This window comes from Euprymna scolopes, chromosome 1, assembly GCF_053919585.1.
Source record: "Euprymna scolopes isolate OS-2025 chromosome 1, ASM5391958v1, whole genome shotgun sequence".
In the NCBI taxonomy this organism is placed as follows: domain Eukaryota; kingdom Metazoa; phylum Mollusca; class Cephalopoda; order Sepiida; family Sepiolidae; genus Euprymna; species Euprymna scolopes.
In genome coordinates this window covers 12,945,804-12,968,110 of record NC_136482.1, presented here as the reverse complement: position 1 = coordinate 12,968,110, position 22,307 = coordinate 12,945,804, and the positions used below count along the sequence as shown (strand labels likewise).

General features: G+C 34.5%; 1 protein-coding gene across 2 annotated transcripts in view; it reads right to left on the bottom strand.

The window, feature by feature from the left end:
* LOC145279817 (DDB1- and CUL4-associated factor 11-like) overlaps window positions 1-22,307 on the bottom strand; it is a 78,517-nt gene that overhangs the window by 45,890 nt on the left and 10,320 nt on the right. Inside the window, exons 3-4 of one of the 2 annotated variants that reach the window (XM_080131232.1) lie at window positions 12,312-12,343; window positions 610-705 (exon numbers count right to left, since the gene is read on the bottom strand). In XM_080131232.1, the coding sequence (XP_079987358.1) occupies window positions 610-705; window positions 12,312-12,343 (128 nt within the window). The remainder of the gene's footprint in view (window positions 1-609; window positions 706-12,311; window positions 12,344-22,307) is intronic. The other variant, XM_080131311.1, reaches the window with a different exon arrangement.

Here is a 22,307-nt window from a genome sequence, read left to right as displayed (position 1 = left end):
GCGAGCCTGTCTTTGTTTTATCGTTACTACCATGGCAGGTGCTCTTCTGAACTCCAATCTCTGGTGCTCCCTTGCCAATCTTTCACGAAAAACACTCGTCTAGCTGAAACCACTGTCAAAAATTTTCCCCACTCCTTACCTGTGCCAAAATTAAAACGTAGATTCCATGAACAAAGCTTCTTTCTTAGAAGTGCACGCCTGTGGAACTGTTCCGGTTACCTGTTTCCCACCTGACTACAACCTGGATGTCTTCAAGTCCAATGTGAACAAATTCCTGATGAACCGCCTCCTTAAGTAAGACACTTTATCAGATCTCCAAAACTAACGTACTGTACACACAATAACCCTTATCCCCGAGTGGTTTCCGGGCCTTGATAAGTGGTGACTACCTTGTAAAAAAAAAAAATAATATAAAATAAAATATATATATGTGCGTGCAATTTGTATATATACATCTCTCTCTCTCTCTATATATATATATATTAAGCTTAGCTGTAATATTGATGTAAAACTGAATATAATGATGATAATAACAAAACAATTAAGTTTAGCCGTGATCAACCAACCGACAATTTCACATACAGATGAGAAGAAAGATATAAAAATTACCTTGTGTAACACATGAGGCACCGTCGGAATGCAATGATGTCGATTCTTGTACCAACGACCAGATTCAAGGAGGGTTTGCTGTTGTATGTCAGCACCCTGGAAAAAAACAACAACACATATAGTACTTTGACAAATATATAAAGTTAAGATAAGAAAAAAAAAAAAAACAACAAAAGAGTTTAGGCAAATCTCATAAATTTATTTTAACTCAATAGGGCCTTTTCAAATGAAAAAGATGTTTAAGGTTTGTCATGTTACAACCTCAAACAACTTACTCATTTTAAAAAAAAAACCCTATTGGATTAAAATAAATTTATAATAAAATTTGCCGAAATATCTTTTTTCTTCTTTTAATTTATATTTTTTGCTTTTATATATATATATATATATATATATATATATATATATATATATATATATATATATAGTAAATGAAAGTATGTAGCAATTAAGCTACAGAGAATCTCCCACTTTTCATCCTCATAAGGAATTGATGATTGCTTTTTGTGAAAGTTTGGCAAGGGGGAACCATAAACTGGAGTTCAGACAAGCACATGCCATAGAAAATAACGATAAAGCAGAGACAGGCTCACAATGTCTCTTCTGCAGGGAAGAGCAAAGGGCATTCCCCCCACTAGGCTACAGAGTCTATTTTGAACTCTGCCAAGGCAGGATAAGAATTTTCCTAGCAGCTCCCGCCCAGATGTGACAACAGTATTCCATCCTTGGACATCTCTGGCTTTTATATAGGTAGAGAATTGCATCATCAGTGAGATATCTACTGAAACGGTGGAAGGATCCCAACATTTTTCCAGTGACTTTCGCAATGGATTTGATGAGTGTGTAAAGATAGAAGTTTGGTTTTAGATGCATTAAAAGTAACCAACCACCTCTTTCCCCATTCTACCACATGTTAAAGATCAGAGGAGAGAGAATCAGAGAGAACTTGGTCATTTATGGCCTTTGATGTGTTGCCATAGATTGTAGTGTCGTCAGCATAAATGTCTATGAATGATCTAAGGATATGACTTGGAAGATTATTGATACAGATCAGGAAGAGAGTTGGGCTCAGGATGGATTCTTGAGTGCCACCATCATTAATAAAGTGAGCTTCTGATTTCTGCCCATAACCACTACTGTTATGAACCTATCAGAGAGAAATCATTTAATAATGTAGAAGACATTTTCAGCTATACTGTAGCTGAAGATCTTGTAAAGTAGACCTTTATGCCATACTCTATCAAAGGCCTTTTATATGTCAAGAGCAATTGCCTTAGAAAGAAAGCCTCCATCAAGATATTCGCTAATCCTATGAGATATAACTGTAAGCACATCTGCTGTAGATCTAGCAGAACAGAAACCATATTGCATGTTACTAAGAAGGTTATTTTTGCTGAGGTGGTGGACTATTTTTCTATTTAACACAGATTCCAGCAACTTACTCATGACGCACAGGAGACTTATTGGTCTGTACTGAGAGGAAGATGACTGATAACTTGAATTCTTAAATACAATGCATACTGATGAAGTTTTCCAGGGTGTTGGGAAGCAATTCTCTTTAAGACAATGCTTAAACAGCTTTGTTAGTATGAGAGCTAGTTCTGGTTGAAACTTTTTCAGCACTATAATTGGAATGCCGTCAGGGCCAGCTGCTTTACTGGAATCAAGGTTTTTGATTAGCTTGAGAAACATCACACACAGATATTTATATGTTGCATAGAGCTTAGAGTACTTTTATATATCCATGTGATGTTTAGTTTAGCCAACTAGCCATCAGATTCATTGCGATATGTATTGAGGCCCCCAATATATCTATAAATAGCACTTGGTACTGTATAATTCCAGGGGTCTCATATATAGCATTTGGTACTGTATGATTCTTAGGGTCTTATATTAGGGGCCTGATAAGACCACAGGGGTGACAACCTAAGCAGCAAAACTGAAGCTGGCTTGCAGGACACTATATATACAAATGTAGGCAAATTTGGGCATATTTTATTGGTTTGAAAATATGGGTTCTTTTTTACCAATTCTCATAAAATTTTAACCATAGAATAGTATTATAATCTTCAAAAAGCTTGCAAAATTTCATGTAGTTTCATCTCATAGAACCAAAGATTTTCAATATTCAACATTTCAATACCCGTATAGATACATCCATATATGGATATACCACCTTTTTTGGCAATTTCATAGTTTCAAATCTCAGCGACTATTGATCAGAATTTAACAAATGAAGACTCGTTGGAAAGCTAATGACCTGAATTGTGTAGTGCGCTATTTGACAATTGCCCTTAAGGTTGCAATCATCCATGATCCAGAGGCTATTTTTGGCACTTTTTACAGCCATAACATATTTCAATCATAATCATTTGTTTTCCTAGTTTTGCATATGAATTACAAAATATCTGATATGTCCCACAAAACCTCTAGCCTTGATGGAGGGAGACAAAAACTTGCTGAAATAACAGCAAGAGGAGACTTGATTCAAAATATTTCTCATATGTTATATCTCCTCTCTTTGGTTTTCATAAATAAAGTAAATTTCACGGTGTATAAAAATCATTTGATACTGGAAATATTCATAATCATACTCTATTTCTAAAACAAGGGGAGATATAACATATGAGAAATATTTGGAATCAAATTGCTGTTATTTCAGATCATTTGAAACCATAGCAGCAAGTCTTAGTCTCCTCTCCATCAAAACCAGTGGTTTTGGATATATATATATATATATATGTATTTTCTATGCAAAATACGATCCCGCATTTTGCTAATTCCTACCTTCTGATGAAAAGGAAAGTATTTCTTCGAAACTCCGCGGATTAAGGACTATCCACTTATCAAGTGTTTCCTTTTCAGATTAAATATGTTTTTAACTCTTTTTCAAAGTGTTTTTTAACATGTTTTATTAACTGTTTGCTCCTATATATATATATATATATATATATATATATATATATATATATAGTGTGTGTGTGCAAAATCAAGACTTCAAGACAAGGTGTTGATAGCAACAAAAAGTGTATTTCATTTTACGTTACAATTACTTAATTTGTTAAATAAGCCATTGTAGCACGTTCTGGACCTATCTGATTAAATTAATTATTAAATCTTAGTCACCTTCAAGTAATCAATGAACCGAAAACACAAACGGTCTGAATTACCTCCCTTTAACCATTATAAGAAACAAAATCGACCCAGTTTCAAACAGAATTAACTAGCAGTACTTAACAACTTAATTGGATTATCTCTCTTCAAATCATCCTAAGCAACAACATAAAAACATTTTTCAAGTATGAATCTTCAGACAGTAAATAGATTAGAACACTTCACCCGAAATGTCCTACAAGGTTCATATATATTTAATACACCCATTTTACTTTATTCTCATATTCAATCAAATTCTAAACCGGAAATTGTATTATATCCATGAACCAATAGAATGATAATATATAAACATTACTTGCCACTAATATGAAACTAAAACTAACCGTAACATCTTTACAAGGTTGTTATGGCCATAATATAAATATAGATACCAAACTTTTAAAAATTCTTTTTACAAAAAATCAATCATTGGGAAATAAAGGAATTTAAGAACCCAACAAATGGGATATATTTTTAAAAAAAATGTCTTTTTTTAAATGGCTTAGGGCTCACCGTAAAAACTTCACATAACTTTGTTCTTAAATAAGGATACGAAAATTAGGCAATACATTAATATTTAAATGGGCTTTTCCGTAACCACAACCAAGGTAAATGATTCCCCCACACCTTTTTTTCTTTCTATTCAAAAAATACTACATTGCCTAAAGTGTGCCCAAAGTCTGAAGAAATGCTGGTTTTTGAAAATTTTCAAACGATATAATGCTTGAAATTGTCAAACTAGACACTGAAACAATTGTAACGTAATACACTTTTTGTTGCCATCAACACCTTGTCTTGAAGTCTTGATTTTGCACAAACAGTATATTAATGCTCAATTATGAAATGTGATAATTTTGTAGCTTAATCCTTAAGTCAACAATTTTTGGCTTAAAACCTATTGGTATATGAAAATTTACTGAATTACACGAACTCAATATATTACATATATATATATATATATATATATATATATATATATATATATATATATATATATTTTTTAATTACATTTTCACCCCAAACAAGGCACATTGCCACTTTGGTGTAGGGGGCTACTATCAGGGGCAGCAACTACTGGAGCACTATGTTGGGATTTGGGCAGCAAGATGTCGGTTCACGTTGCACTTGAACTTCTGCATGTCAGTACAGTTGGGGAAGCAGGAACTTGGAATGGAATTCCAGAGTCTAGTGGTTCTGGGGAAGAAACTACTGGAGTAGAAAGATCTTTTACATCTAGGGATCTCTACTGTGTGGGGATGGGATTTAGCTGCCTGTCGGGTTTGTCGAGGATGTCTATGTCGTGGGGGCACAAGTGTCTGCAGTTCGTCAGAGCATTCACGATTAAAATACTTGTAGAACAGGCAAAGGGATGCAACGTTTCGTCGATGGGACAGAGGCTGAAGCTTAGATGCCAGTTCAGGGCCTATCAGATTGGCGACTCTTTTTTTTAACCTTGTCTAGGAGCGAGAGACTAGTAGCAGATGCACTGGCCCAAATGTGACAACAATACTCCATACATGGTGAATGGTGGCCTTATAGAGGTACAGGATACTTTCAGGTGTCAGCAGTTTTCTAGCACGGTAGAGAGAGCCTACCTTCCTCGCAGCGGCCCTGGCAATGTTTTCAATATAATTGTTCCAACTCATGTTTCCTGTGAACGTTAGGCCAAGCAGTTTGAAAGATGTACTCTCAGACAGGGAGTCACTGGCCATTGCTATTGGTGGCAGAGAAGGTTTCTTGTAATTATTGAAGGAAACCAGTTTAGTCTTGGCAGCATTGAATGTGACCATCCATTTACGTCCCCATTTCACTACAGATTGGAGGTCATCCTCTAGTGTTTTTGTCATTTCTTTAGATTTGTGTTCATTTGTTTTCCTGTCATGCCTGTTATAGAGTGTAGTGTCATCAGCATATATACCCATCTCAGAGGCAGTTTTGTCGGGGAGGTCATTAATAAATATTAGGAACAATAGAGGTCCATATAGATAGATAGATAGAGAGAGAGAGAGAGATGGATGCTTCCATTAAATGTTACATAATAACTTTAAATGAAATTGAAAAACAAAACAAACTTATATACACATTAGTAATTTAAATGATCAATTGATTAAACGAATACTATACCAGACCAAAATTAATTGAAGTTTCATTAAACTTACACAAATTAAGAAACGTGTTAATTAACATAAACCAGGTAGTCCTCGACGGTCGTACATCTAAACAATATGATATAAATGCGGGGGTGCCCCAGGATTCTATCCTTGGACCTCTATTGTTCCTGATATTCATAAATGACCTCCCCGACAACATTGCCTCTGAGATGGGTATATATGCTGTTGACACTACACCCTATGGCAGACACGACAGGAGGACGAATGAACACATTTCTAAAGAAATGGCAGAAACACTAGAGGAAGACCTTCAATCTGTAGTGGAATGGGGACAAAAGTGGTTGGTCGCGTTCAATGCTGCCAAGACTAAACTAGTTTCATTCAATAATTACAAGAAACCCTCTCTACCACCCATAGCAATGGTCAACGACTCTTTATCTGAGAGTCCATCTTTCAAACTCCTTGGACTAACGTTCACAGGAAACATGAGTTGGAACAATTACATTGAAGGCATTGCCAGGGCCGCTGCAAGAAAGGTAGGCTCTCTCTACCGTGCTAGAAAACTACTAACACCCGAAAGTATCCTGTACCTCTATAAGGCCACCATTCGCCCATGTATGGAGTATTGCTGCCACATCTGGGCTGGTGCATCTGCTACTAGTCTCTCGCTCCTTGACAAGGTTCAAAAGAGAGTCGCAAACCTGATAGGCCCTGAACTGGCATCTAAGCTTCAGCCTCTGTCCCATCGACGAAATGTTGCATCTCTCTGCCTTTTCTACAAGTATTTTAGTGGTGAATGCTCTGACGAACTGCAATCACTTGTGCCCCCACGACGTGAGCACCCTCGACAAACCCGACAGGCTGCTAAATCCCACCCCCACACTGTAGAGATCCCTAGATGTAAAAGATCTTTTTACTCCAATAGTTTCTTCCCCAGAACCGCAAGACTCTGGAATTCCATTCATGGTCACTGCTTCCCCAACAGTACTGATGTGCAGAAGTTCAAGTGTAACGTGAACCGACACCTTGCTGCCCAAATCCCTACATAGTACCCCAGTAGTTGTTGCCCCTAATAGTAGCCCCCTACACCAAAGTGGCAATTTGCCTTGTTTGGGGTGAAAATGTAATAAAAAAATAAAAAAAAAATTAATAAAAAGTAAAGAAATAGTACAAGAAGATAATGTTAATTAAAAGCTAAGTGTTATTAAAATCAATGATACAACATATTTTTTTTGGAAATACTGTATAAATAATATAACGGCTAAGTGTTATTCAATTAATAATAATCAATTAAACTGATTTAATAAAAATGGATAATTACCAAAACCTTTCTTATAATATTCTGCTCATTAATTTTCAAGAGTGTTTTTAAGTGTTATTTAAATAAACAACATATTATTTTTACAATACTGTATACATAGTATAACGGCTAAGTGTTATTCAAACCAATAACTAATACAAAAACTAAATAAAATTAAAAGTTAAATTGTTAAAAAAAAATCTTCTTTGGATAACTTTTAAAGCGATGTTAATTACTTTGTTTCATTTTTCTATTGTTTCTACAGAATTTGAATGACACCAAACCGATTTTTGCTGAACCAAATTCTGTAGTAATGATTTTCTGTTAATACTTTTATGAAAAAATGAATTTTCATCATGGTATTTATAAATATTATGATGTAATATCCATTTCTACTGCTTAAATAAAAAAATAAGTGATATTTCGAAATTGCCACTATAGCATTAGTGAACCAACAACACTTCAATTGGCTCCACATGAGGGCAGAATTAGTCACAATCTCATTTTTAATGTGGGGAAAATCCAGCTCCCTAAAAGTGTACTCTGCATTTAAAATTTTTTTTTTTATTACATTTTCACCCCAAACAAGGCACATTGCCACTTTGTTGTAGGGGGCTACTATCAGGGACATAAGCATCAGGGATACTGTGTAGGAAGTTGGCTAGGAAGATGTCGGTTCATGTTACACTTGAATTTCTGCATGTCAGTACAATCGGGGAAGCAGGGACCCAGAAGGGAATTTCAAAGTCTAGCTGTTCTGGGGGAAGAAACTACTGGAGTAGAAGGCTCTCTTGCATTTAGGGATGAAGGGGTGGGATTTAGCCGCTTGTCGGGTTTGTTAGGGGTATTTACGTCGAGAGGGCACAAGTGCTTGCAGTTCGTCAGAGCATTCACCGTTAAAGTACTTGTAGAACAGGAAGAGGAGTGCAACATTTCGTCAATGTGACAGAGGCTGAAGTTTAGCTGACAAGAATTTTTTTCACTAACTGAGGACAAAACATAATGCAAAGTATTGTATCAAAACAAATACAACGCTTTGCATTATGCATTATTTATTTCTGCTAAGATATAAAAAGTTAAATAAACGTTTCATATACATATTTATAAATATAATATTTTTAAAGCAAATAATCTTTTTTTTCAAATAAACTGTAACATTTGTTTTATTAATTAGAAAATATTGTTCTTTAATTAGTATTTTTTTATATTTCCAATATGAAATTTAAGGTTTTCCTTTATTTTTGATTTTGTTTTTAATTCAGAAAAAATAATTCTTAAACAAAAAGAAATATGTTTTTTTTTTTCATACAACTTATAACTTAAATGAAAGTAATCATGTAGTATCCGTTTTAAAAACTTTGACATTGGGCTTTTCTTAAAATATGGAAACATCAGGAAAACATAAATATCATTACAAAAACATAAAAACTACACATTATGCCAACTGATGGTTGCAGTTAAGGGATTCCATAATTAAAAAAAAAGTCAATTTTTCTATTAGTTAAATAAATGCAGTGTTCCCTTGATATATCTAAGGCTTTTGACAGGGTATGGCATGATAGTTTTCTAAGGAAAATTAGATCATATGGTATCATTGGAAGAATACATAATGTAATTAAATCCTTCTTAAATAAGAGAAAAATTCAAGTTGTCCTCAACGGTCGTACATCTAAACAATATGATATAAATGCGGGAGTACCTCAGGGGTCTATCCTTGGACCTTTATTATTCCTGATATTCATTATTGACCTCCCTGATAAAATTGTTTCGGAGATGGGTATATTTGCCGATGACACCACTCTCTATAACAGGCATGAGGGAAAAACAAATGAACACATATCTAAGGAAATGGCAAAAACACTAGAGAATGACAAAAATGGATGGTCACATTCAATGCTGCCAAGACTAAGCTTGTTTCCTTCAATAATTACAAAAAACCTTCTCTACCACCAATAGCAATGGCCAAGAACACATTGCCTGAAAGTACTTCTTTTAAACTCCTCGGCCTAAGGTTTACAGGGAACACGAACTGGAATAGATACATTGAGAGCATTGCCAAAGCTGCTGCAAAGAATGTGGGCTCTCTCTACTGTGCTAGAAAAATACTTACGCCTGAAAGTATCCTGTACCTCTATAAGGCAACCATTCACCCATGTACGGAGTACTGTTGTCACATTTGGGCTGGTGCATCTGCTGCTTGTCTCTCACTCCTGGACAGGGTTCAAAAGAGAGTCGCCAACCTAATAGGTCCTGAATTGTCATCTAGGCTTCAGCTTCCATCCCAGTGACAAAATGTTGCATCCCTCTGCCTGTTCTACAAATACTTTAATGGTGAATGCTCTGACGAACTGCAAGCACTTGTGCCCCCACGACGTGACTACCCCCGACACACCCGACAAGCAACTAAGTCCCACCCCTTTACAGTAGAGAACCTTAGCTGTAAGAAAGCCTTTTACTCCAATAGTTTCTTCCCCAGAACTGCGTCTTTGGAACTCCCTTCCGGGATTCTGCTTTCCCAACTGTACTGACATGCAGAAGTTCAAGTGTAATGTGAACAAACATCTTTCTACTCATCTCCCTTCATAATGCCTCCGCAAATTATGTCCCCAATAGTAGCCTCCTACTTCAAAGTGGGCATTGTGTCTTGTTTGGGGTGAAAATTGAATTTAAAAAAATAAATAAATAAATTTTGATTTTTTTTCTTTTCTTTTAAAAATTTGCATATATTTTTTCATTAAAAATTCAATAAAACTGATAAAGCAAATAAACATTCCTTTTAGGATTTTGCATAACAAAAATCATTGAAAAAAAATATAGAAAATTTTAATTAAATACTCTTGTTACAGGTGAAACTATATTTGTTCAAAATTTAAACAAAAGCAAAAAATTGAATGTGTTATTTTTTTTCATAAAAGTTTTAAATTTCTAACTTCACAAGTAATTTTACCCATGACTGGAAAAAAATTTTTAAGAAAAAAAATACATCTTTAATCTTCAAATTGTGATAAATTCCAATCATTAATTTTGTTTTTTGTCAACTATTTTAATGGGGTGGGGGTTAAAGTTCAAGAAGAACATTTCATTTCAAAAGATGATGAAATGTCAACGAGAATTTTTGGGTTTTGTAGAGATGGAGCAAATGAGAATATGGGACAGAGAAATAGTGCTGTGTCACTGTAAAGGCAAGAAGTTCCGCATGTCACAGAATTTCACTGCATGGCACATAAGGCTTCAATTAACCTTGTTGAAACAACAAAATCAGACTCTTATTATGCAATCTGTTAATGATTGCCTACATTTGATATGGAATACTTACCATTTCAGTCCAAACAACAAAAGAGAACTCAAGATAATTGGAAAAGAACTAGAAGTAAGAATCTACTAGCCAACTCCAGTGAATGATACAAGATGGATCTCCCCTATAAACAGGTCAATGATAGTCCAACGAAAAGAAGAAAGTCATTTGGCTGAAGATCATGTTTAATATGAAGCAGTCTACACTCATATGGAAAATCTTGCAGCAATATCATCAAATCATTGCTGGTAGAGTTAAGAAAATACACAAGCAATTGAAGGATCTTGTATTTACTGCATTTTGCTAAGCAATATAGTGAGAAAGGGTGAAAGTGATAGACAAAAAGTTAGAGATGGATCACTTGATGAGATATTTTCCTAATTATGACTAATTAGAACAATTAAAATGGAGGTGTTTTTAAAACATAATTCCAAACCTGATAAGTATTTTTGCATATATTTTGTGCAATTAAAATATATAAGAAAAAAGCCATAAGTATACAAACATTGATTAACTTAGCCTTAGTATAATAATAGATATATCTCTATTTCTACTTATATATAAAAGGTGTGTGTGTGTGTGTGTGTGTGTGTGTGTGTGTGTGTGTATTCCCTATGGACTCCAAAATAGCTGGGCTGATTTTTTTGGAAAGTTTGCACAAATATACTTTATTTCTTAGATAGGTTTTGTATCGAAATGTCCCCAATAAGTATTGATAATCAAAAAAAACCTGATTAAAAGAAGGAACAATAAGATTTTGACCAAAGTTAACACTTTTATACAGCCTGACAGCACAAAGAGCATTTGAGAAGTTTTATCACCGCACAAGCAGAAGGGCCTGACATATACATTTAATAGTATGTTCTTTGATAAGACAGATACATGTTCCAAATGTATGTTTCTGTTTAGAGCACAATTGAACCATGATACTTGACTTTTGCATACATAGTATAATGGCTAAGTGTTATTAAAATCAATGATACAACATATTTTGAAATACTGTATACATAATATAAAGGCTAAGTGTTATTCAATTGATAATAATCAATTAAACTGATTTAATAAAAATGGATAAATTACCAAAACCTTTCTTATAATATTCTGTTCATTAATTTTCAAGAGTGTTTTTAAGTGTTATTTAAATAAATAACATATTTTAAAATACTGTATATATAGTATAACAGCTAAATGTTATTCAAACCAATAATACGTCAGGAGTGTGAGTTCCGTTATACAACAAGTAAAATATTTTTTTATTTTCATTATATCACATTGTAATTTGGCTTTTAAACACACCTGATGCATATTTTATTTTATTCAATAATACAACAAATTTTTAAATATTGTATAGTTTAATGACTAAGTGTTATGCAATTCAAGAATACAACATATTATTTTTGAAATATCATATGCACATTATAATGGCTAAGTGTTATTCAAATCAATAATACATGTTATTTTAAAATACCGTATACATAGTAGAGAGCAAAGACTTAAACACAGTCATTTGTATGCTTAATTTGTGTAATTACTTTTTGAAAATTTTATGTGTTATTCATTTGCAATTTTATTGCCCTATTTTCCTGGCCAGTGAGGGTTGAGGATATGTGTTGCATGGCATGGAGAGAAATAAGATATAAGATAGATGTGCAATATGAGTCTTAAAGACAAACTTAATACTACAGTATAAATTATACTATACATAAAACAGGAAAAGAATCTTTCATATTATGTGAAGTAGTGTGTTTAAAATAACATTATTGAATAAATAACAAATTGAATTGAGATTATTTGAAAGGTTTACATGTATTGCTTTCTAAATCCTAGAAATATAAATGCTTACATTGATGCGACTGGTGTCAGGATTGGGCTCAGCTAAAACAAAGAAAAAAAATACATAAAGACATAAAAAAAACAAAAGGAAATCAAGTTCAAAAAGCATTATTTTATGGAGAAAAATAATCAATTACAAAAGACAACAAAAACAAAAAAAAAGAAAATCAATAAAAAAGAGAGTAGAAAGGAGACATTGGATTTACTTTCAACAGCTTTATAACTCTCACATTCCCCTATTTTTTCCTTTAGTCCTCATATTCCATGGGTGATGTTTCTGGGAAAGAATCAATTTTCTGAGTCAGCTCTTGTTCTGAGCCCAGTAGTATGTTAGAATGTTCAATCCTCTTATAGTATTCATCATCATTCAATGTTCAATCCATCAATCTTATTAAACACTATCCTTGATGAGACTTGATGAGTTGTGGCTCAGAAGTAGAAACAAAAATAAATTTTAAAAATACATTAAAAAATAGGTGCTTCTATAGTATTAGTCACAAGAGAAAATTGCATTGCAAGTAAAAACACTTTAATGTCCTTACGATGTATCATGCAGAAATAAGTATTCTCACCAAAAATGAGAAAATATGATGGAGAAGAAGGTTAAAAGTAAAAATCAATTTTCTTGTAAATTGCAATTTTATCATATTATGTAATAGTTATTCTATAAACAGGGGAGATAATGCAGTCTGTCATTTTGGTAACTGGTACTGCCACTCTTATCAACGCCAAATTGAAAAAAATACAATGAGACCAGTTTTTATTTTTAATAAAAAGTTCTAGGTGATCTTCTACTTGATAATTTTTTTCTGAATTTTGGTGAGAATATTTTATTATACGTAAGCACAAAAAGTTGCTTTTATTTCAAATGTGATTTTCACTTATGACTAATACTATGGAAGCACCAGAAAACGAAATTATAAATAAAAATGTATCTACAAGTCGTTTCGATAAATAAGCTTAAATAGATTAAATCCTTCTTAAGTAAGAGAAAAATCCAGGTTGTTCTCAATGGTCGTACATCTAAACAATACGATATAAATGCAGGAGTGCGTAAGAGGTCTATCCTTGGACCTATATTATTCCTAATATTCATAAATGACCTCCCTGACAAAATTATCTTTGAGATGGGTATATATGCTGATGACACCATGCTCTATAACAGACACAACAGAAAACAAATGAACACATATCTAAAGAAATGGCAGAAACGCTAGAGGACGACCTCCAATCTGTAGTGGAATGGGGACAGAAATGGATGGTCACATTCAATGCTGCCAAGACTAAACTGGTTTCCTTCAATAATTACAACACACCTTCTCTACCACCACTAGCAATGCCCAAAAACTTTATCTGAAAGCACATCTTTTAAACTCCTCGGCCTAACGTTCACAGGAAACATGAGTTGGAAAAATTACATTGAGAGCATTGCCAGGACCACTGCAAAAAAGGTAGGTTCTCTCTACCGTGCTAAAAAGCTACTAACGCCCTAAAATATCCTGTACCTTAAAAAGGCCACCATTCGCCCATGTATGGAGTATTGTTGTCCTATTTGGGCTGGTGCATCTGCTACTAGTCTCACTCCTAGACAAGGTACAAAAGAGAGTTTGATAGGTCTTGAACTGTCATTTAAGCTTCAGCCTCTGTCCCATCAACAAAATGTAGCATCCCTCTGCCTATTCTACAAGTACTTTAACGGTGAATGCTCTGATGAACAGTAAGCACTTGTATACCCTCGTGGTAAATACCCCCGACAAACCCGATAAGCAGGAAAATCCAACCTCTTCACAGTTGACATCCCTAGATGTAAAAGAGCCTTCTACTCCAGTAGTTTCTTCACCAGAACCACTAGACTTTGGAATTCCCTTCCGGGTTCCTGTTTCCCCAACTGTACTGACATGCGGAAGTTCAAGTGTAACATGAACCAACATCTTGTTGCCCAACTCCCCACATAGTACCACTGTAGCTTATGTCCCTGATAGTAGCCCCTACATCAAAGTGGCAATGTGCCTTGTTTGGGGTGAAAATATAATAAAAAATTAAAAAATTGAATTTATTTGTATGAAATATGGTTGGATTGAAGAAAAAATTGTAACTTATTTATAATACCACTAGCCTGGATGTTTGGAGGTGTGTATTAAACAAAAAAAAAAAAAATTTAGTAGGCAGGCAGGCTCGAACCTGTACCGCGAAGAAGAAAAAGAATGTGAAAAAAAAAAAAATGACGTCTTTGCTATTACGTCCATCGCCAAACCAGACGTGACGAATGTTTAACTTAAGGCAAGTTAAAAAAGCTCCAACCAGAACTTGCCCTCATACTTACAAAGCTGTTTAAGCGTTGTCTTAAGGAGAAGTGCTTCCCAACAACCTGGAAAACCTCATCAGTATGCCCTGTATTTAAGAATTCAGGTGATAAGTCATCTCCCTCTCAGTACAGACCAATAAGTCTCCTGTGTATCATGAGTAAGTTGCTGGAATCCATATTAAATAGAGAAGTAGTCAACCACCTCAGCAGAAATAACCTTCTTAGTGACATGTAATATAGTTTCCGTTCTGCTAGATCTACAGCAGATGTGCTAACGGTTATATCTCATAGGATTAGTGAATCTCTCGACAAAGGCTTCCTTTCTAGGGCAATTGCTCTTGACATATCAAAGGTCTTTGATAAGGTATGGCATAAAGGCCTACTTCACAAGATTTCCAGCTACAATATAACTGGAAATGTTTTCTCAATTATTAAATGATTTCTCTCTGATAAGGTTCATAAGAGTAGTGGTTAATGAGCAGAAATCAGAGGCCCACAGTATTAATGCTGGAGTCCCTCAAGGGTCCATCCTGGGCCCAACTCTCTTCCTGATCTATATCAATGATCTCCCAAAACACATACTTAAATCATTCGTTGATATCTATGCTGATGACACAACCATCTATGGCAACACTTCAAAGGCCGTAAATAACAAAGTTCTCTCTGATTCTCTCTCCTCTGATCTTGAGCGCGTGGTACAGTGGGGGAAGAGGTAGCTGGTTACTTTTAATGCATCTAAAACCAAGCTCCTATCTTTACATCATCAACGCTCTGATCCCCATCTGGTATCAATTGAAATGTATGGCTTCTGGGATTGACCTTTACTCCTGATCTGAAATGGAACAGGTACATCAAATCCGTTGCCAAGGTCGCTGGAAAAATGGTGGGATCCTTCTACCACTCCAGAAGATATCTTACTGCTGATGCATTTCTCTATCTGTATAAAAGCCAAGTATGTCCAAGGATGGAGTAATGTTGCCACATCTGGGCAGGAGCTGCTAAAAACAGCCTATCCTGCCTTGACAGAGTACAAAATAGACTTCGTAGCTTAGTAGGGGATGCCCTTTTCTCTTCCCTGCAACCTCTCTCCCACAGAAGAGACGTTGCAAGCCTGTCTTTGTTTTATCGTTATTTCCATGGCAAGTGCTCGCCTGAGCTCCAATCTCTCATCCCCCCTCGCCAATCTTTCATGAAAAACATCTGTCTAGCTGAAACCACTGTCAATAATTTTCCCCACTCTTTATCTGTGCCTAAATCCAAACGTAGATTCCATGAACAAAGCTTCTTTCTTAGAACTGCATGCCTGTGGAACTCTCTTCCGTTCGCCTGTTTCCCATCTGACTACAACTTGGATGTCTTCAAGTTCAACATAAACAAATTCCTGATAAACTGCCCCCTTAAGTAAGACACTTTATCAAATCTCCATTACTAAAGATTACTACGATATTATCCCATTGATTACTGTACACGCAATAACCCTTATCCCCGAGTGTCCTCCAGGCCTTGATAAGTAGTGACTACCATGTAAAAAACAAAACAAAAAAAATGAATAATTATTTGTTAAATAATCTTTCAAAATAATAAATTTTTATTTAATCTCATGATACCCATCACACAAAGAGAGAAAAGATCAGTGTCCTAAATTCTCAATTCTAATGTTGGGTTTTAATGTAGGGACCCCCCCCCCCCGCTTCCTACCCTAAAAAAAAAAATTGTACCTCACATTAAAAAATAAATATTTATGTAACAGATTGGGACCCTGTGATGGGGAAAAGTCGGGTATGTTAACTAGTTTAGTTATAGATACAAAGAGAAAAATTAAAACAATATGCCAAGTTAAATAGTTGAAACAAGTGAGAATGTGTGTGTGTGCAGACACTTTTCAACCTATATACTCAACAAATTTTTGATCTACAGACTTTAAATTTGGTATATAGGGTATTCAGACATGTGGGAAAATTTTTAATCAGTTTTTATCTCGAAAAAGGGCTACTAAGGGGTCAAAATTGAAAAATTAGGATTTGAGGATCATCAGACTTATCTGTTTGTCAACTATTTCACGAGGTTTGAAAACATTTTTTAAAGATTGTGTCAAGCTGATCTAATGGTTACCGTACTTGACTCACTGTCTTTAGATTTTTGTTTTGACTTCAGCTTGAATATTTTTTTTTACTTTAACAAAGTGAACTGTTTAGAAAAAACATAATACTTGCACTCTACCACCCATAGCAATGGCCAACGACTCTTTATCTGAGAGTCCATCTTTCAAACTCCTTGGCCTAACGTTCACAGGAAACATGAGTTGGAACAATTATATTGAAGGCATTGCCAGGGCCGCTGCAAGAAAGGTAGGCTCTCTCTACCGTGCTAGAAAACTACTAACACCCGAAAGTATCCTGTACCTCTATAAGGCCACCATTCGCCCATGTATGGAGTATTGCTGCCACATCTGGGCTGGTGCATCTGCTACTAGTCTCTCGCTCCTTGACAAGGTTCAAAAGAGAGTCGCAAATCTGATAGGCCCTGAACTGGCATCTAAGCTTCAGCCTCTGTCCCATCGACGAAATGTTGCATCCCTCTGCCTGTTCTACAAGTATTTTAGTGGTGAATGCTCTGATGAACTGCAAGCACTTGTGCCCCCACGACGCGAGCACCCTCGACAAACCCGACAGGCTACTAGATCCCACCCCCACACTGTAGAGGTCCCTAGATGTAAAAGATCTTTTTACTCCAATAGTTTCTTCCCCAGAACCGCAAGACTCTGGAATTCCATTCCAGGTCCCTGCTTCCCCAACAGTACTGATGTGCAGAAGTTCAAGTGTAACGTGAACCGACACCTTGCTGCCCAAATCCCTACATAGTACCCCAGTAGTTGTTGCCCCTGATAGTAGCCCCCTACACCAAAGTGGCAATTTGCCTTGTTTGGGGTGAAAATGTAATAAAAAAAAAAAAAAAAAAAAAAAAAAAGCACATGTCTCAGTTTCTTTTCGTTTTTTTTTTTTTCTTACTTCATATTTTTTGGAAGAAATTCAACATTACGTTTAATATTGGGCAATGTCAGGTACATTTAGTGGTAAATATTTACAATAACAAAAAGTTGATCTTTTGCTAACATAAAAGCTGACATAAGCAGCCTCTAGGAACGGAGATGTTTTGATTTATATTTAGGTTAACGATTGGATCGGGAAGAGGTGAGTTTTATTACTGAGAAGCGCACATATATATGTATATATATATATATATATATATATATATATATATATATATACACACACACGCATTGTAAATACTGTATATACACCAGTATGGCAACACGGTATGTAACATGTGTCGTTATATATATATATATATATAAAGTGACATTGTTTATGTATGCAAAAATTCTCTACCAAACTCCTCTCTAAATATTTGATCTACAGACTTGAAACTTGATATATAGGGTATTTGAACCTTGGGAACACTTTTGCTTTTAGCTGGCAAATATAGCTGATAAGGGTCCAAAATTGACAACAAAACAGTTGAGCTTGGCAGAAGTAAACCTACTAGCTTTTACATATAACTTTTTAGCTTAAAGTTGCTTAATTTTTAGCCTTTTTTTTATCCATCTGCAATAGCTTAGATGATAATGAAGGCTGAAGCACTAAGGTTGGAGAACTGAATGTTTTGATTTCAATTCCAGCTGATGGCACCCAAGTCATGTTTAAGCATATTTTACAATCAGGCAATGCTGGGCAGCTTGTTAGTAATATAATATTTGCAGATTTTTTAAATGATCCATACCTTCTTTGTCTCAATAAAAAAACTATTATGAAATTGAATCACTAATCTCTAAAAGCCAATATGAACAATATGATCAACTGTAAAAAATAGTTGTAATTTTTTCATATATATATATATATATATATATATATATATATATAGCAAATTATAGTGATTCAATGAAATTTTTAAAAAATCACAGGTTTTCATACCAGCTGGTTGTTAGATAAATTTATTCAGAAGTATATATATATATATATATATATATATATATATATATATATATATATATATATATATATATACTAGCAGGCCGCCTGGCATTGCCTGGTTGTAGAATATGTTTAAATATGATGTTTTAATTTATGCAGATTTCATATTTATTATTAGAGCCAATTCTCTTTTGATTATATTGTACCAAATACATAGTAGTGAGTTAAAATAATAAGCTGTCAATCTATGCATAATGCAATATTCCGGACACTACTGTTGAATACCATATGTCTAAGCTTACTCTATATGTCTGCTAATTTAACATAATATAATCTGCAAATTCTCTTCTTTCCCATGCTAATTGATGGTGGCCTGAGGATTGACAGCTAAGTTAAAAGTGACTTTGTAATTCATTTCAAATCCTTCAACCAACAGTAATTATCATTTCCTACACTGAAGATTGCATAATATATATATATATGTTTTAAATAATTTTTACCTACAGATGTTTTATACTGACATATTGTAATCAAATGTAAAATTAAGTTAATATGAAAACAAAAATTTTCCGATTCTGATACCCATCTAAATTCTGATTTTTACAATTTCCCATTCTAATCAATTGCTCCAGCAAATAAAAAAAAAAAAAAAAAAGATGGGAAAACATTCATTGATGAAAGTTAAAGTCTTCTACCTTCCCATTAATTGTTTGAAGCATAAACAAAATTTACATTTTTCAAAGAGGGAAGGGGTCAAAGCAAGGCAAGACCAAATGTGATGGAGATAGAAAAAGATGAAAAAAAAATAGAAAAAGAGAAAGAAAGATAAAGCAAAGGAGAAGAAGAAACAAAAATAAAATCAAGTCCAATGAGAAAATAAATAACGATGTAAAGCTCTTACAATTTGGCCTTTTTTTCTGAATTACAAAAAAATGTGGAATTCTGATAAAAAGCAGAGAACTCACATCCCTGTTTAAGCTGGTGGCACATGAGGACATCTGCTAGGTTTCATATGAGATAAGGAAAGTGGTTCTTCTCTGACGAGAAAACCAGAAGATCAACTCCCTAGAAAAGTTAACTTCCTAGAAAAATTAACTTGCAAAAAAAAATCAATTCACAAAAAAAATCAACTCACAAAAAAAAAAATCAACATAGAATAACAGGTGGTTTGCTGCCTCATACAAAGATCCAGAGTCATGCAAACAAAGTTTCTGACGACCACTGTCCTCAGTTTTGTCACCAGTGAATCATCCATGATAGCTGAACATGATAGCTGTATAGTGTTTTGAGTAAAGCAGTGAAACTTTGGATCAACCAAATAGTAGCCATACCAACTGGAAAAGCCAGATCTGACTGTCAGGAATCTTTGTTTACCACACATCACTTAACATTTGGCCTTCTAACTTGTCAGACTGCAATCCGCTATTTGGGGTGCCATGATATCAGCTGATTCAAGATGAGCTAAAGGCCAGGATCACCAAAGATTTTGTGGGTCTAAATAGCATTTCCAGTCAATCGTTATAGGTAAAGCATACATCAAGGTTTTAAATTCTCACAACATTTGAACCACGAGGGAAATTTGTATAATTCAGTTTTAAACTCCATTTACAAAGCTCTATATAAGTAATATGATTAAATAACAATACTAATAACTGTAGCATGGTATAGAAATAAGATAACTAAATAAATAGAGTAACCTCGATCATTCGGTGCAACTGTAATCATGAAATTTGATATACGATTAATATGACATAACAATGGCACCGCTAATAGGATGCATGAATACACTAAACAATCCAGACTATGTAGGAACATGAAACTTAACAAAACATGGAAGCGAGAATGACGTAACAGATGTAGAGGATGAAGATAAACCAAATTCTTCATCAAAAAGGAGTAAAGAGCAAATGTGAGAGTGGCACAGACCTTACAAAATAATCTGAAGGAGTGAGAGGTCAAATCAGAGCATTAAACCGCACAGGTTCAGGGAGGTGTAGCATGGTATGCAAAAGTGATGTCTAAATAAATAGGGCAAACCTCAAGTATTGATTACCGCCGTAACCATGAGACTTTATACACAATTAACACAACACAACAACAACAATACTAATAATAAATTTAAAAAAAACCAATCAACTGGGAATGTTCGGCTAAGAGACAATAACAAAAGTCTGTGACTGGTTTTCAAACTCACAGAGGGTTTATAGAGTGAAGTTGACACGACCAGCCATGAGGATGAATTGATCTAAGTTTGATGAATAGATCTTATTTTTCTCCTTTGATTAATAAAATCCATCACAGAATGGCTGGAGACCAAAAAACTATTCAGGAAAACCAGTCAACAAAATTCAACAGACCACCAATATGATGCCCCAACCTAGACCTGCAATGTCTGTAACCGATAATGTAAATCAAAAATAGGTTTATTCAGCCACAGAAGACAGTGTTCAATCACCTCTACAAGCGCAACCCCTGTCTTCTAGACTGACAGGTGCCAACAAAAACAATAAAATCACAGAGTCCTTTGGACTGGTAGAGATAGCTAGTAAACTGAAATCCAGTTTAATATTGTTCTAAAAATATTTCTATTTTTAAGGAGAAATAACTCTTTGTACCTTGAAATTATCTGCTTTGTCATGAGACATTGAATGCAAACAAAATATGCAATATTTGTTTCTAAACTTTTGAGATGAGGATTGATAATTTGTATTATTCAGACTACTGTTCTCCTCTTAAGTTTTATTCTCACAATGTTTTGGTTGACGTATCTTGTCAAAATCCGGAATCTTCCTGTCGAATTTGGGAATCTGCACAGAATTTTTAACAGAATCAGTTATTTAATTCATGGGAGTACAAGACTGTTGTTCATTTAGCACTGACAAAGTCTTAAGTAATTTACAATTGTATTCTTAGTATTTTTCGTACTGAGAATTAAACCTTCAACCTCCAGAAGAATGTTATTTAGAACTGAATCTTGCCTAGTACTTTATCAGTTAGGTTACGAGTCTCAAATTAAGACTTCTACTCAGTCATGGCTGATGAAATGAAAGCATGCTACGCTCATGGATAAAATAAAGACTTCCATTCAAAATTCCATGCAGATTCTCAAGTTCAACAGAAAGATTTCTAAGTTCAAGAAAATGTACCTGGAGAAGGTCAGATGTTACATTGTCTGAAACATTGTGAGAATAACACTCAAGATGAGAGCAGTAGTCTAAACAATACAAATTATTAATCCTCATCTCAAAAATTCAGAAACACCTGAAGAAGGTTGTAGGTTACATTGTCTAAACGTTGCGAGAATAACACTCAAGATGAGAACAATAGTTCATATAATCTAATACATGCAATGGTTAATAATCAACTAACAAAACCATATAGGAACATGCCTTTATCTCAAGCAGAGTTTATGTTATATGAGGTGCAATTTAAAAATTTGACTGTCTGGTAAAATCAACGACCATCTAAAGCTGAAGAGCTACAAAACTGCTTAACTATGTCTACAAATGAGGATATCCAAAAGTGGCTACAATATCACATCGATTGAGAGCAAGATGAGGGAATGGTAGTTCAGATTGTTTCAACATGTGCTGAGACCCAACAATGATTCTTTTTTTCTTTTTTATTTATAAAGAAGTCACCACTTATCAAGGCCCAGAGGCCACTCGAGGATAAGGGTTAATGTGTATACAGTAGTCAATGGGACAATATCGTAGTAATCGTTAGTAGT